At 46.1% G+C, this 17,197-nt stretch overlaps 2 protein-coding genes across 2 annotated transcripts in view; one reads left to right on the forward strand and one right to left on the reverse strand.

Annotated features, from left to right (window-relative positions):
* Positions 1-1,007: 1,007 nt before the first annotated feature.
* Positions 1,008-3,664, forward strand: gpr37l1a (G protein-coupled receptor 37 like 1a; the record flags this gene model as incomplete). Its single annotated transcript, XM_080548720.1, has 2 exons — positions 1,008-1,478; positions 2,651-3,664. Exons 1-2 carry the CDS (start codon positions 1,017-1,019, stop codon positions 3,662-3,664), a joined length of 1,476 nt encoding a protein of 491 aa, XP_080404846.1. The 5' UTR covers positions 1,008-1,016.
* Positions 3,665-14,442: 10,778 nt separating this feature from the next.
* Positions 14,443-17,197, reverse strand: part of arl8a (ADP-ribosylation factor-like 8A) — an 11,923-nt gene continuing 9,168 nt past the window's right edge. Inside the window, exons 5-7 of the mRNA XM_080548086.1 lie at positions 15,531-15,598; positions 15,295-15,365; positions 14,443-14,884 (exon numbers count right to left, since the gene is read on the reverse strand). Coding sequence (XP_080404212.1) covers positions 14,832-14,884; positions 15,295-15,365; positions 15,531-15,598 — 192 coding nt within the window. The 3' untranslated portion in view covers positions 14,443-14,831. The remainder of the gene's footprint in view (positions 14,885-15,294; positions 15,366-15,530; positions 15,599-17,197) is intronic.

Here is a 17,197-nt window from a genome sequence, read left to right on the forward strand (position 1 = left end):
CCAGCTAAAGGCAGTACAGAGCCTGTGGAACAGCCTTCCTAGCCAGCTAAAGGCAGTACAGAGCCTGTGGAACAGCCTTCCTAGCCAGCTAAGGGCAGTACAGAGCCTGTGGAACAGCCTTCCTAGCCAGCTAAGGGCAGTACAGAGCCTGGTCTTTTTTTAAGACAGGCCTAAAAAAAAAAAACGTTTTATTCAAAAAGGCCTTTGACTGCTAAACCTTTTTTTACTATGTTTTTACTACTATTTAACTTATTATTATGTTTTTAGGTTGTTTTTTGTTATTGTTGTTGTGTTTTTGACTCTGTAGCACTCTGAGATTATTTGGAAGGATAAGTGCAATAGAAATCAAATGCATTATTATTATTATTATTATTATTATTATTATTATTATTATTATTATTATTATAATAATAATAATAATTATTATTATTATTATTATTATTATTATTATTATTATTACTTGTCTAGCCACCAGATGGCGCATGTGGCCGCCTCCATCTGTAGTGCAGAATAACGGCCACGTTCAAACCCAGACATTCAACACTTCTCCATCAGGACCAGCGGAGCGCACGGAGGTTTTGATCAACGCTTCTAAATCACTTTATGGATATCAGACTTCGGCTTCGGCGTTTTTTGAGTGATAGGCTACTGTCTGATTTCTACTTCCAGAACAGTTGTTGACTGCAGCTTGCAGTTTGCATCGCGTTTGCATTGATTTCACAGCACAAATTCATTTAAGCATTATTTCAACGCTTTAAAACATGATTCTTCTTTTTGCTTTGTTGCTGCTTTCCCTGAGGACTGCGGAGCTCCGTCACGTCGGCCCCGGGTCCTCAGCCCTAACCCTGGGGGACAGGGAGACACCTCTAAGGGCGCAGTTTGACGGTGTTGCAGGTGCACCGGCCACGGGGACCGGGGATTCGGACCCGGGTGTGGATCTACATCAGACTCAAGGTGATGATATGGGGGGATTCATCCGATCTTTATCTCAGGAGGAATCCGACGCGAATCCAAGGATGAGGATGCCCCGGGACGCCCAGGATGGGAGCTCCAAGAAGAGGGACCAGCCTCCGCACCCTCCCCACGGTTACCCCAGACACCCCAGACCGTACGACCCCCAGGGGTACTTCACCACGCCCAAGGGTACCCCCCCACCCCGGGGGAACTCCTCCAAGGACCAGGGCACGGTGCTCCTCCACAACCCGCTCTACCCGGTCACCGACAACTCCTACGGGGCTTACGCGGTGATGCTCCTGGCGCTGATCCTGTTCGCGGTGGGCATCGTCGGTAACCTCGCGCTCATGTGCATCGTGTGGCACGACTACTACCTGAAGAGCGCGTGGAACTGCATCCTGGCCAGCCTGGCGCTGTGGGACTTCCTCGTGCTGTTTTTCTGCCTGCCGGTGGTGGTCTTCAACCAGCTCACCCAGACGCGGCTGATGGGGGACCTCTCCTGTCGGCTCGTGCCCTACATGGAGGTAATGCCATAACGCACGAGGTCACGAGGCCTATTTTACGCACGTGGGTACGTTAGGTGCACTGCACGCTCGTCAAGTGATCTCAGATGCATGCACGTTTGCAGAAGAAGAAACGTTTGCACCGTTTGGAACACCTGCTGCGTAATGGGAAGGTGTTCCTGTTATTTCTAGAACTACCCCATAGTTCTGGGTCTGGCCCCATAGTTCTGGGTCTGACCGCATAGTGCTGCGTCTGGCCCCATAGTTCTGGTTCTGACCCCATAGTTCTGGGTCTGGCCCCATAGTGGAGAAACCCAGCTGTATGTTATTCTGTACCACAGGGCTACTAATACTGTCCAGAGTTCTCCATTATTTAAATCTACACAGACAAATACTTATTACAATAGAGTAACACTAACTTACTTATTGAATTACTTTTGAACGTTACTATTGAACAGACAGTACGTCATACACAATGAGTGATACTGACAGACAGTAACAACATGACAGGGAACCTATTTGAACTGGGGAACTTGTATGAATGAACAGGATGGTTAAAATACATCTTTGATGCCTAATGTTAACACATCCTGGCCTCTTCCAAGAAGGATCTTAAATTTACAAATACACTATGGCAATTTGGTTGAGGCATTGCAGTCTTTCAAACTCAAACTGTACTTACATTTACATTTACATTTTACATTTTTGGCATTTAGCAGACGCCTTATTCCAAAGCGACTTACTTAATCACTGAATGGGTGTGTTAGTAGCTCGAATTACACTATGTGCACTTCTGTCTGTGTATATACTTGCCTATAGAATACCCTGGTCTGCCAGCCTCCCTATGTTCCCGTAGTTATCCTTTTGTTATGCTAACGAGCGCCTCACGTTAATTGTCTGGAGGGGTGTGCTTGACTAATTGAGGTCATTAGACACTCTATGAGGAAGGGATGTGGGTCAGACAGACCCCTCTAATGATCATTATACTATGTCTGTCTAGGCTCTTTTTTACCAAGCTGAGGAGGAACATTTGCATATTATAATTCCCCAGACCATCTATTTACCCAGGATACCTCTGGTAGATAATAACACATGAGCAATGCACTAAATAGTTTTTCTTCTTCCCTCTACTCCCTCACCTTTCCCCCTCACTCTCTCTCTCCACTTCACTCCTACCACCCCCCCCCCCCCAGGTGACCTCTCTAGGCGTGGCCACGTTCAGCCTGTGTGCCCTGAGCATCGACCGCTTCCACGCGGCCACTAGCACCCAGCCCCTGCAGGCCCAGGCCAGCCCCCGGGTGGAGCCCTGCCAGTCCATCCTAGCCAAGCTGGCCGTCATCTGGGTAGGCTCCATGGTGCTGGCCGCCCCGGAGCTCCTGCTGTGGCAGCTCACCCAGGAGACCCTCGTCGGGCCGATGACGACCCAAGGAGGCGTCCTGGTGGACCTCTGTGTCCGCCGGCCCTCCCTGGACCTGCCGGAGTCGGTCTACTCCCTGGTGTTGACCTACCACGAAGCCCGGATGTGGTGGTACTTCGGCTGTTTCTTCTGTCTCCCGCTCCTGTTCACGCTCGCCTGTCAGCTGGTGACGAGGCACGTGGTGGCCCAGACGCTTCAGAAGCAGGGCGGAGGCGGCGGCAAAGGCGTGCGCCCTTCCTCCTCCTCCACCTCTTCGTCGTCCTCTTCTTCGTCGTCGTCCCCAAAGAAGAAGCAGCAGCAGAAGAGGGACCAGAGGCTGAGCTCCACGGTGGTGGCGTTGGCCGTCATCTACGCCGTGTGCAACCTCCCCGAGAACGTGTGCAACATCGTCCTGGCGTACGTCGCCGTGCCGGTCTCCACGGGGACCGAGGCCTTCCTGGCTCTGATTGGCCAGTTCCTGCTGTTTGTGCGATGCTCGGCGACACCGGTGTTACTGCTGTGCCTGTGTCGGTCGCTGGGCCAGGCCTTCATGGACTGTTGTTGTTGTTGTTGCGAGGAATGTCTCCCCGAAGGAGCTTCTTCGTCCTCCTCTTCCGCCTCCACCACTGTTACAGCAGCCTCTACCTCCCCCTCTTGCCTTTCCTCTCCTTCCTCTCTCTCCCCTTCCTCCCTCTCTCCTTCCTCCTCCAAGGACGAGAAGCTAAAGATAGTCTCAGGCACCACGCCGGCCATCTACTATGACAAGGCTAAAGACAGCTCCTCGCTCTTGGCCATTGGAACCCCCTGTTGAGGTCCCCTCCCTCCCCCAACCATGTGCCACCTCAGTGGGGAACAGAGCCAGCGAGCTGCCCTTAGACCTCCATCCCTCATCTTCGGACCTCAGTCTTTGTGTCGGGTCTTCAGAAAGAAACTTATTTCATCTTTATTTCACCAGGAAGTCTTTTTTATTTACGTTAAGATATTTTTAGAGAGAGAGAGAGACCAGAGACTTGTGATGACAGAGAAACTACTGTATGACCTCTTGAGACTTTTGTTGTCGGTCCCTCAGATCCTTAAGACTTGAGTCTTGAGTGATGATGTCACTGTGCAGACAGACAATTCATAAAAGAGATGTCAGTCGTCGGAGACGTCAATGCAAAACCACAAAGGGTGCAGCTGTAAGCGAGGACAAAGCTGAATCAATTCAAAATGGGCTTTCCTTGACTTTTAGTTTTTACTCCCTCTTTTGATAACAGAAGGACAAAAAAAGACTTTCAATTATCGTGACAAAAAAAGATAACAATCATCTTAGCTGTGAATAATTCTTGGTGTGTGTTCTAGCATCCTGTGTTTTCTTTAGTGATGATTAACCACAGAAAGAGCCATTGACGGATTCCTCTGACTGCCGTCTGTAGGCCAACTGTTCTCCCTAACCCTCCGGCAACCCCTCATAGAATGATCTAGAAAGAAAGGAATGTGCTACAATGGTACCCGTCATGAACCGTCATAACACCCACCACCACCCACGACACATTTGTTTATGTTTGATGTAAAGATTCCTTGATTTAGGCTGCAGATTGCAGATTACTCATATTTACAGTGGGTGCAGGGTGCAGGTCAGTCATATTTACAGGGGGTGCAGGCCGCAGACCAGTCATATTTACAGGGGGTGCAGGCCGCAGACCAGTCATATTTACAGGGTGTGCAGGGTGCAGACCAGTCATATTTACAGGGTGTGCAGGGTGCAGACCAGTCATATTTACAGGGTGTGCAGGGTGCAGGTCAGTCATATTTACAGGGGGTGCAGGGTGCAGACCAGTCATATTTACAGGATGTGCAGACCCGTGGTTGAGTGTTTTAACAATCCTTTTTTGTCGCCTCAGTGGTGTTAGTTAGTTGTTTAGCTCAGGGTTTAATTTCCATTTCACTACCCACTGAAATATGACCCACTATAAGTAAATGTACTATTTGTAATAATGAGATTATCCTTATTACCCTTTATTTACTCTCTTTGTTGGTTTGGTCTTGTGGGGGGGTATATCACAACCTGCTGTAATATACAACATGACTGGACCCAGTTCTGGGTCTGACCCCATCGTTCTGCGTCTGGCCGCATAGTTCTGGGTCTGGCCCCATAGTTCTGGGTCTGGCCCCATAGTTCTGGGTCTGGCCCCATAGTTGAGAAACCCAGCTGTATGTTATTCTGTACCACAGGGCTACTAATAATGTCCAGAGTTCTCCATTACTTCAATCTACACAGACAAATACGTATTACAATAGAGTAACACTAACCACTAACCCACACAGAGTTCATCCATGATTTGCTTGATAAGCCTGGAAACTACAACCACTCTTGTTGCCCGTCAGAAAAAGTGTGTTTGTGTACAGTTAATTAATGAATGAAGCAAATAAGTTCAACTAGTACATATCTTTTGTTAACCAACCTGCTGAGACCTGAGATATTGAGGACTTCCAGAGACACAGTACAGAGTGAGATGACATACTGAGACTGTGATATCATACACACTGTCTGCCCGCTCAAACTTTGACAATTTTGATATCAAGCAACCTGGCAATAGTGACCTTTGAAATAGCTGGCAGGCATATTTCAATGCAGGCTCAATACATTTAACGCTTTTTATTATTCTCAATATAACAGGGAAGTTTATCCCACGAGCAAAATCAACATTTCCTCAACAAGAGCTCAGGCAAATCATACAAATGTTGTCAAGAAGTAAAAAACAATATTTCTTACTTTCCTTTCCTGGTATTGTAATGGTCAAATGTTTAGTGAAGAGTGGCATAACATTATGAAAATGGTAAGTACCCTGGCACTGTGAATATATTGTAATTATATGGTATATTTTAGGTTAACATACTTGTATTTGAAGTAGATCATTTTAATATTGACTGTATATTGGATTTTTGTATGCTTTCTATTCAGTTATAGCAAATAAACAGTGAGACAGAGACAGAGTGTTGGGCCTTGTTTTTCACTGGAAAATCTAAGTCTAATAGAAAGAAAGCATCTATCAGAGCATGAACAAGTCATTGTGAAGTTACAAGACCACCACCTCTGCCCACATACACACACGCACACACACACACATGCGCGCGCACACACGCATACACACACACACACACACACACACACACACACACTGACACAAACTCTCTCACTCACACACTCACACAGACACACACACCACAATTTCTCTCTCACTCTCTCTCTCTCACACACACACTAACACACACTAACACACACACACACACACACACACACACACACACACACACACACACACACACACACAGTGAGAGACAGTGAGGATTCCACGGCTGGTCTCCCCTGTGTTGTGTCTCGGCTCTCTGAGCTGAAATATTTGTCCTCCCACTTAGTTCTGCCTGGGCACTGGGGAGGGGGGAGGAGGGGGGGAGGGGACGCTCTTATAAGGACAGCATTGTTCCCTGTCCCCCCAACCCGAGCCCCCTCACTGCATATCAATAGTCAGCCACCGGTCGAGTTGCCAAGCTACCGTCACATTCAAGTCACCCCTCACAGTCACCAAACAGAGGGAGGAGAGGGGGGAAGAGAAGGATGGGAGGAGGAGGAGGAGGGGGAGGGGGAGTAGACGGGCGGAGAGGGGCGCACAGCAACCAAAACAAACCCTGCACTTTCCCAAAACCCGCTTGATTCCTTGTGGTTTCCATGACGACGGACGGGGGGCTGGGAGAGATGGGCTTTTCGGTTGCTTGTCTGCTAGGCCAGCCCCCCTCCCCCCCCCACCCACACACACACACACACACACACACACACCTCCCCTGGCCTCCCCATCCTCCCCTCTTTCTCCCCCCTCCACCTCTCATGCACTTGCTGCACGTGAAAGTATGCCTATATAACAAGCCTCGACTGAGGGCCCGGAAGGGGGGAGAATAATCAGAAAGGTTCAGTGGCCTGATCTCTCTCTCTCTATATATATCTCTCTCTCTCTCTCTCCCTCTCCCTCTCTCTCTCTCTCTCTCTCTCTCTCTCTCTCTCCCTCTCCCCCTCTCTCTCTCTCTCTCCCTCTCCCTCTCCCTCTCTCTCTCTCTCCTTCTCTCTCTCTCCCTCCCTCTCTCTCTCTCTCTCTCTCTCTCTCTCTCTCTCTCTCTCTCTCTCCTTGCTCACGCTCGCTGTTGTCGCCAGACCAGATTTTCAACCCCAGATCTGCATTGTTGATGAAGTGGTTGGGTTTAAGTGTCTGGTTAAGTGGATTAAAGTAGCAGACAAACCTGGGAACTCACTGGCAGGCAGGCTGGCTGGCTGGGGGGGACACAGTGGAGGAGCCTCTGTTTGTGCTGTGACCCACATGAAGCTTTCGGGAGGGTTTCTCCCCCTGACTCTCCAAGTAAACAGGTTGTAGCCGCCGGGGGCCCAGGCCTCGGGAAACACTTGTCAACAATGGCCTCTTTTCCACCAAGGCAATTTGAGGGCCAGTTCGGAGCCGGTGACTAAGATCGTTTTTTTGTCGCTTTTCGACAGCAAAAGAACCGTCTCTCACAGTGGCACTATTGTAGATTAATTACCACATTTGTCATAATTACCAGTGAATTAGCATTTACAATATATTAGCAAATTTAGTAAATGGTTAGTAAAAAAACGTACGTAAATGGTTAAATGTATTGAGCCTGCATTGAAATATGCCTGCCAGCTATTGCAAAGGTCACTATTGCCAGGTTGCTTGATATCAAAATTGTATAAATGGATAACTGATTATATAAGGAGTGTTACCTACGGAAAGTTACCAAGTGACACTCGGGTGCACAGGAAATAGGAGGCACCTGAAGATGACCAATCAATCTTCGGCCATCACCACAAACCAAACCTCCTATGAAAATGTATTTAACTGTTATGACTGTATGAAATTAGATGCTATCCTGCAGAGCTAGCAACTCCAGCTTTTGCCATCAATAAGGACCTGGGGCCTCATTTATAGAAAGTACTTTGGATCAAATTTGATCTTATCCGTGTCGTACGTAGAAAACCACGTCAAAGTAGTGATTTATAAAATGTCAACGTGAGTCAATTTGACCGTGGAAACGATCGTAGCAGGGGCAGAGCTACCGGGGTGACACGGGGTGGCACCAGCCCCCCCTGTGATCCCGTGTGCCCCACCTACGCCCATTGGGTGTTGAGTGGAATAAGCTTTGTTTCAACCAAAACAGTGCTCTTCATCGAACGTTCTTTATCATGGCGTCTCATTTCAAGATCATGAGTCACGACCGATGTATCAGCCATTTAGCACTACTCCAAAGTCTAAAACGACATACTACACCTTTAATCACTGTTCTCAGATCAACAAGGGGCAAGGAAAGGGAGAATGTTTGGAATTCAGCCATGTTGTCCTCAACCTATGATCTGAAAACAGATGATAGGTAAAAGCAAGATGGTGGATGCCCATTAGAAAGGTGCTTTCACCTGTTCTGCTCCTTCACTTCTCTGCAGGAATGGAAACAAGGACAGAAAACCCAGATAGACTCTTGACACACACACACACACACACACCCAGTGTCCTAGATTGGCCATCTGGATTCAAACGGCCGCATATCCTCACACATCTCCACTGTATCACAGCCAAGCTGCTTCTCTCACAACAGTGAAGCTGTCCAACTTAAAAGAAGGACCACCTTTGTTTAGGGAAACAAGAGCATGTCCTATATTCATAGTTTTATGCTCATGCGTATGGCCACTTTATCCATGGCTCTATTCATATTCTATTCAACACATGTTGTTGATGTTTGCGTGTACTGTAGCCTGGTATGTGTGTGGGTCCTCCCACTGTACGTAGCTGTGTACCACCCAACTGAAAAAAGCTTGTATGGTTTGATGGCACGAGGTGGGTGTCATGGAGAGTGACGTCACAGCATAACATTATACTGGCTCTGACCAGCTTATCTCTGCTACTGCTGGTAGAGAGAGAGAGAGAGAGAGAGAGAGAGAGAGAGAGAGAGAGAGAGAGAGAGAGAGAGAGAGAGAGAGAGAGAGAGAGAGAGACAGTGTGAGAGTGTGTATGAGTGTGCCTATGTGTACTGTACTGTGTGTGTGTGTGCGTGTGTGTGTGTGTGTGTGTGTGTGTGTGTGTTTAGGACTGTTTGTCTTTGCCCCCCTCCGATCCCAGCAGGTTCAGGAAACATATAGCCTGTGACCATACCCATATCTGATCTAACGTTACCACGGCGACACCCTAACAGCCAATTCCGGCCTGCTGAAGAATGCGAACAGTAACGAGAGTCTGTTGGGTCCAGCTCTCCAAAAGGGTCCGGGGCTAGAACCCCGGGGAGAACTCTGGGCTCGTTTCCCAGAGGGGTCGAGAGGTTCTGGACCTCTCTGTCACCAGAACACAGAACCGGACCGGCCGGCTCCATCGCGGTTCTGTCATTATCGCTGCTGGAGATGGGAACCGGGACGGGAGTCCACACAGTAGGGAACTATTTGAGCGACTGGTGCTGTTTTCCCAGTCAGGGTTGGTACCAGTGATGGACCGCAGGGCACTTCCTCTGTGTGAGACTGTTTGGCTTGGGTTTTAGGGGGGGACATGGGAAACATCAATAAAACTCTACAGTCAACACTGAGGTCCTTTACTCTCAGTCTTACACAAACAATGCTTTCATCTGCGTCTATTCACTGGTCCTCAGAGCTTGACATAATTAGGCTCTGAAAAACCAACAAGACTGAAGGGGGGGCTTCTGAGGGACAGTCCAACAAGCCAGTCTTTTAGAGCAAAAGAAGTAGATGAAACGTCTGGTGAAAAGTTGTGAACAAGTTCACCAGTGTTCTAGATAGAATACATCTACAAAGCCTCACTGCACCCATCTGTGGCGGGGCAGATTTGTAATAGGTCAGTCACTTCATTCTTTTGTCTGCCTTCTCCCCTTACACTGACAAGGCCGCAGCCATAAATGCAACTTAACGTGTTCCACTGTTTCGTGAGAATACACTGAGTCTATTATGAGTGTGAGTGTGTGTGAAAGAGAGAGAGAGAGAGAGAAAAAAAAGAGAGAGAGAGAGAGAGAGAGAGAGAGAGAGAGAGAGAGAGAGAAAGAGAGAGAGAGAGAGAGAGAGAGAGAGAGAGAGAGAGAGAGAGAGAGAGAGGGAATTCCAAGACATAAAAGAAAAATAACACCCATCTCACTTTTCAGTACTCCCAGAAAGAAAGGTAGACATCAAAAAAATGTGAGCATATACTGCCCTCTGCTGGCCTTAGCAGAGAATTACTGTGAAAGGGCATGGGTAAGTTTAGCTAAGTTTAGCTTAGCTAGGGTTTATTTGATCCAAATGTTAACAAATAATTCATTACAACTCTTAAATTATACAGAGTGGTGCATCTGCCTACAGTATGAAGGGGCTATGGGTCATCGACAAGCGCACGCATGTGATTGTCAGTTTATGATTCAAAATCCAACAAATCAAGTCCAGTTAAGTTAGTGAGTCATTCCACCTCAAACTAATGCCTCAGACCCATGCTCACTTAGTGGGATATGTTTTATTTTAAATCATCTCAAGATAACAACAGTTACAGCATGTACAGAGTTGTCACTCGAGAAATGACAGAATATAAAGAGACATTTTGAATAAATTCACTTTAATGTCATTGTTGATTCTTAAGACAGTAGAGACACTTGTTGACCGTTGTGTTGAAAGCTGGCCATGTCAACAGTTAAGCTAGACTCAAAAAGAAAAGAAAAGAAAAAACACTTTCCTGGGAAAAAAAAGTTTAAAATAAAAAGGATGCCGAGAACAGCCATTATGCCACACAGAAGACAGGTACGGTATACGAGATATTTGTCGTCCTTGTAGTAGTGATGTGGTCTAGTGGTTGTGACCTTCATGCCACCCCTCTCTTGGCTTGACAGAGCTCCAATGACAGAGGAGTGACATAGTACATAAACTCCATTGTCCTCCAGCCTTTAGTTCGACTGGCTAACCATGTCTTCTCCTGTCTAACCATGTCTCCTGTCCTCTCCTGTCTAACCATGTCTCCTGTCCTCTCCTGTCTAACCATGTCTCCTGTCCTCTCCTGTCTAACCATGTCTCCTGTCTCCTCTTGTCTAACCATGTCTCCTGTCTTCTCCTGTTTAACCATGTCTCCTGTCTAACCATGTCTCCTGTCTTCTCCTGTCTAACCATGTCTCCTGTCTTCTCCTGTCTTCTCCTGTCCTCTCCTGTCTAACCATGTCTCCTCCTGTCTAACCATGTCTCCTGTCCTCTCCTGTCTAACCATGTCTCCTGTCCTCTCCTGTCTAACCATGTCTCCTGTCTTCTCTGTCTAACCATGTCTCCTGTCTTCTCCGGTCTAACCATGTCTCCTGTCTTCTCCTGTCTAAACATGTCTCCTGTCTCCTCCTGTCTAACCATGTCTCCTGTCCTCTCCTGTCTTCTCCTGTCTGACCATGTCTCCTGTCTTCACCTGTCTAACCATGTCTCCTGTCTTCTCCTGTCTAACCATGTCTCCTGTCTTCACCTGTCTAACCATGTCTCCTGTCTTCTCCTGTCTAACCATGTCTCCTGTCTTCTCCTGTCTAACCATGTCTCTGTCTTCTCTTGTCTAACCATGTCTCCTGTCTAACCATGTCTCCTGTCCTCTCCTGTCTAACCATGTCTCCTGTCTTCTCCTCTAGTCTAACCATGTCTCCTGTCTTCTCCTGTCTAACCATGTCTCCTGTCTTCTCCTGTCTAACCATGTCTCCTGTCCTCTCCTGTCTAACCATGTCTCCTGTCGTCTCCTGTCTAACCATGTCTCCTGTCTCCTCTTGTCTAACCATGTCTCCTGTCTTCTCTGTCTAACCATGTCTCCTGTCTTCTCCTGTCTAACCATGTCTCCTGTCCTCTCCTGTCTAACCATGTCTCCTGTCTTCTCCTGTCTAACCATGTCTCCTGTCTTCTCTTGTCTAACCATGTCTCCTGTCTTCACCTGTCTAACCATGTCTCCTGTCCTCTCCTGTCTAACCATGTCTCCTGTCTTCTCCTGTCTCCTCCTGTCTAACCATGTCTCCTGTCTAACCATGTCTCCTGTCTCCTCCTGTCTAACCATGTCTCCTGTCTTCTCTTGTCTAACCATGTCTCCTGTCTTCTCCTGTCTAACCATGTCTCCTGTCTTCTCCCGTCTAACCATGTCTCCTGTCTTCTCTGTCTAACCATGTCTCCTGTCTTCTCTTGTCTAACCATGTCTCCTGTCTTCTCCCGTCTAACCATGTCTCCTGTCTTCTCTGTCTAACCATGTCTCCTGTCTTCTCTTGTCTAACCATGTCTCCTGTCTTCTCCTGTCTCCTCCTGTCTAACCATGTCTCCTGTCTAACCATGTCTCCTGTCTCCTCCTGTCTAACCATGTCTCCTGTCTTCTCTTGTCTAACCATGTCTCCTGTCTTCTCCTGTCTAACCACGTCTCCTGTCTTCTCTGTCTAACCATGTCTCCTGTCTTCTCCTGTCTAACCATGTCTCCTGTCTTCTCCCGTCTAACCATGTCTCCTGTCTTCTCTGTCTAACCATGTCTCCTGTCTTCTCTTGTCTAACCATGTCTCCTGTCTTCTCCTGTCTAACCATGTCTCCTGTCCTCTCCTGTCTAACCATGTCTCCTGTCTTCTCCTGTCTAACCATGTCTCCTGTCCTCTCCTGTCTAACCATGTCTCCTGTCTTCTCTGTCTAACCATGTCTCCTGTCCTCTCCTGTCTTCTCCTGTCTAACCATGTCTCCTGTCTTCTCCTGTCTTCACTCATTAGGCTGGTGGTTTGATAGCAGGCTGAGTAGGAGTAACCTTTATTATACTGGTATTGGGGAGTAAGAACTGATTTAACACGATTCAACTGGCCATCCCACCTCTATATACAGTACACTTTACTTTAAAGGGGCAATCTGGGATTCAAACAACACCAAAGACACTTTTTATTTAACACTTCTTTTGGTAACCATCTGAGGGATGAGGGGGGGGGGGGGGGGCAGGAGAAATGTAGCCAGGGACCAACAATCCATGAGATCATGTGATAGCTTTAATCATGTTTAAAAGCTACACTGTGTTTGTTTAGAATTACATCGCATTTAGAGTAAGTTATATTCTTCCAGAATCAATGGCTATTACTGTTAATATGTCATTCACTTCACGAAGTGTACCAATCCCAGATTTCCCCTTTCAACAGCAGGGGCCTGACATAAGACCGTCATAAGGATGACACAACAGCTGTCATTACAGATCTGTGTGGCTCATAACAGCTGCTTGTTAGTAAAGTATGTAAGTTATCATACCAACGAACATATTCATTTTGCCTGATGCTGGGATTTGTTCGGTTTTTTAAGATGTACTGTACACTATCCCATCCACAAGCAACGGCTGTGTTAAAAGCATTTATAAAAATGAAATAAAAAGGTAGGAGAACATTTATGACAGAAAGATTATTCTCTGGTCCTTTCAGATCTGCAAGGGGGACAAAGTGGGACAGATACAAGAGTGAGTTTCCGCTAGGTACTGTGGATATTGCAAAAAAAGAAAAAACAGACACACAACATGAAGGAAACATAAGATAATCGATAACTGTGTGCTTTACCGTACCTCATAACTGTGCTCAATGACATATGTTTTAAAACATGGTTTCAATATTGCATTGTTTCCACTGTTAACTTGAAATACAACAGAAAAGCAAATGTAAAAAACAAATTCAGAAATATGGCCTCAAACATAATACACAGGTTTAATCATCATTAAATTACATTGGGATACCTCAAACATTTAAGAACCTCTCCCAAAGTGTCATTTTTGCTGATGATAAGCAAAGGTCAAAGGCTACCTCAAATAAGCATTTGTGATATCAATCTTATATTAATTCTTTTTCAAACACACAAAAAACAGACTGATGAGGAGAGTTGAAAGAGCAGCATCGAGATTCATATTTAGTTGAGTTTCTTATTCTCAAAGCTCTGAATGAGACTAGTTTTTTGTTTTCGTCGCACGAACCAAACGTACTATGATGTCTGTTCTGCAAACTTGTGAGAAGACTGCTGTATCGTCCTTCATATTGAAGTTAAAAACATTTACAAAGAAGAAGAAATAATCGCTAAAGAAAAGGAGGAATTACTCTGTCTGAGCATGATTGGCCAGACCTGATCACCTGATCAGATAAATAATCACAATGGCCACCATCTTGCTACTGAAGTTGACACTTCATGTAGTTCATGGTGAAGGTTAGTAAGATAGTAAGTGTTTGTGTGAGTATGTTTGTACTACAGGCAACTTCACTTGAATCATTCTCCATTTCAACAAGTCAAAATACATTAGCTCCCCCAACTAAAGCTAGTTTCATCGATAAGAGACCCCACTGTACAAGTATCAAAAAAACTGAAACGGCAACGGTCGATGAAAAAAAAGAGCTAGGCGATCGGTGACTGTCAAGGTTTAACTTTATCCAGTCTGAAGTACATGGCGTAAAAAATGCATATAGGTAGAAAACAAAACAATTCAAAACAGTGCAAATCATAATATTTCACACACTCTTTACAAGAACAGAATCATAGGGGGCGGGAAGAGGGAGGGGACTGTTTTCCAAGAGTAAAATGGAGGGATCTTGGCTGGCTAAGAGGGAGAGTGGAGGATGAAAATTTAGAGATGAAGGATAGCCCTTGCCTCCAGCGCCTATCTAAAGGATCCTACCCCCATGTAGTGTTCACAGATATGAATAGACTGCATAGCTTTAAGCGATATGGTGATAGCCCACCTAGCCCCTAATAGATTGAGTGGAGGTCCCGGCATTTTGCTTACAACTAATCCAATCTATTCAGATCTGTGAACACAGATGGGGGAGGAGCTAGACTAGAGGAAGGGACTAGGGACCAAACTGGACTCGGGGGTGATAAAGGGAGGGAGGAGTAGAGAGAGAGGGAGGGAGGGAGGGAGGAGAGAAGTGTGGGTGTGGTTGGTCTCGGGTAGTGGTCCACGCGGGTCAGTGTTCAGTCCTCATGTTGTCCTCCTGGTTCTAGAATGCTGGATCAGCCACTGTAGTGTGATGTCTGTGAGAGGACACACACACACACAGACACACACACACACACACACGCAGACGCAGACGCAGACGCAGACGCAGACGCAGACACAGACACAGACACAGACACAGACACAGACACAGACACAGACACAGACACAGACACAGACACAGACACAGACACAGACACAGACACAGACACAGACACAGACACACACACAGACACACGCACACGCACACGCAGACGCAGACACAGACACAGACACAGACACAGACACAGACACAGACACACACACACACACACACACACACACACACACACACACACACACACACACACATGTATTGATCAGTTGTTATAACCCTAGGTATAACATTGTAAAGTTAAAGTATAACCAGACAGTGTGCCTGAAGACAGACAGACAGACAGACTCTCACCAATGTTGTCTTTCTCCTTGCAAGAGATTGAGTAGCAGCAGATCTCTCTGTCCTGGATGGCTGACAGGTTCCTACAGGAGGAAGAGGAGGGGCGGGATTAGAGGAAGAAGCTCACAGCTGAAGAACAAGTTCTAGTGGCAATCGAATTCAAAGATATTGAATTGAAGATCTCACAGATTCACATTTCACACATTATCTTTCCACAAAGAGAACAGTCACTGAAACGCCATACTCACATCCTCTCAATCAGCTCCTTCTCATCCAAGGCACCTGTTATATCTCGTTTGTTCCCCAGTACAAGCACCTGAGGGAGGGGGGGGGGGAGAGAGATCATTCAGATCATCTTTCTGCCCTTGATATTCTGCTGATGTTTTATTGCCCGTGTTACGTTCCAGGAGAACAGAGGTAAACAGTGGAAGACTGTCATTCTGGCTTCTGCTAGGCCTCTACCCTAGGACACATCTAACCGCTGCTCATTTTTTGAGCCTTGATTGGCTACGAGTAGTTGACAGAGTGCAGCAGCTTGCACTGGGCCTGGTCTTCAAGATACGCTACACCACAAAGACACCCAAGTACCTGTCAACATACTTCCAAAAAGTGAACAACGTCCACACATACAATACCAGAGGAAGCTCCACGAACCACGTTCAACCGCGTTGCACCACAAACAAGGGGATAAACTCGTTTGCAAACTATGCAGTAAAAATGTGGAACGCCCTTCCTATAATCTTAAAGGAGTGCAAAACACTGCCCACCTTCAAAACCACTCTCAAAAAACATTTACAGGAGGCTGCAATCCGTAACTGGACCCTCTAAATCAAAAATCTGATTAAAAGACCCGAACTACCCACTGTACATACTTTGTGTTTTGTCCCCCGCCCCCACCTGTGGTGTATGTCCCCACCTGTCCTACCCGCTGTACATACCTAATGTTTTGTTGTATTGTTCTTCCCATGATGGATGTATGTTTATCTTGTAGATAGTAATAGTTATTTGTCTGTATTATCTTGTAGATAGTACTAGTTTTTTTTTTGTCTGTCTTACATGTAACGATGAATTGAGAATCAAGGACCCCAATTGAAATAAGCCAGTGGCTTTCTTGGGTTTTTATCCTGTTAGTTGACCTTGTATGTAATATGTACTTTCATGTACCTACTTCTGCAAATCTTCTAATAAAGTTTTCAATCAATCAATCAATTGAATTTTTGGAACTTATAAATTGGTAATACTTGGTACATAACCGTATGTAATTATGATAGTTATCTGAAATATCTGGAGGGAAACAAAAAAGACTATCCACTAGATAATTATTGTATACCCTCGCAAGATTGATCAAAATAAGCCTGGATTTTCCTTTAGCGACGTTGATGGAATACCCCCCTGGTTCTCAAACAGAGTAGCTCAATCTAGATCAATCTATCGACATGAGAATGTTGCCGGACAGGGAACAAAAGGCAGCTAATCAGAAGTGATGTGTGGCGCGTGGCTAGTCTCTGACCTAGCGTATCCATCTCCCCTCCCTCAGTAAAGCCTCAGGAAACATGTTGTTACAACCCTGTGTCCTAGATGAGGCACTGGGCTTTATTCATAGACAACTAGAAAACACATACCAGTGTGTTCAACTGTATAACAGAATCATATTCAACTGTTCATCTTCTTCTATCACGACGACTGCCAATGGCCCGTGGGCTGAGCTAGATTTACTCTTCCTGCTACGACTGGTGAATTGATGATTCACCTGCTTAGTCAAATGTATCGATTGTAAGTCGCTTTGGAATAAGGCGTCTGCTAAATGCCAAAAAATGTAAATGTAACTGTAACTGTATTAAATAGTACTATACTAACTAACTGAACAAAAACGAGGTACTATAGATATCCATGATCACACTCAAAACCAGCCAGG

Source organism: Nansenia antarctica (genome assembly GCF_963989245.1).
Source record: "Nansenia antarctica genome assembly, chromosome: 18".
NCBI lineage: Eukaryota > Metazoa > Chordata > Actinopteri > Argentiniformes > Microstomatidae > Nansenia > Nansenia antarctica.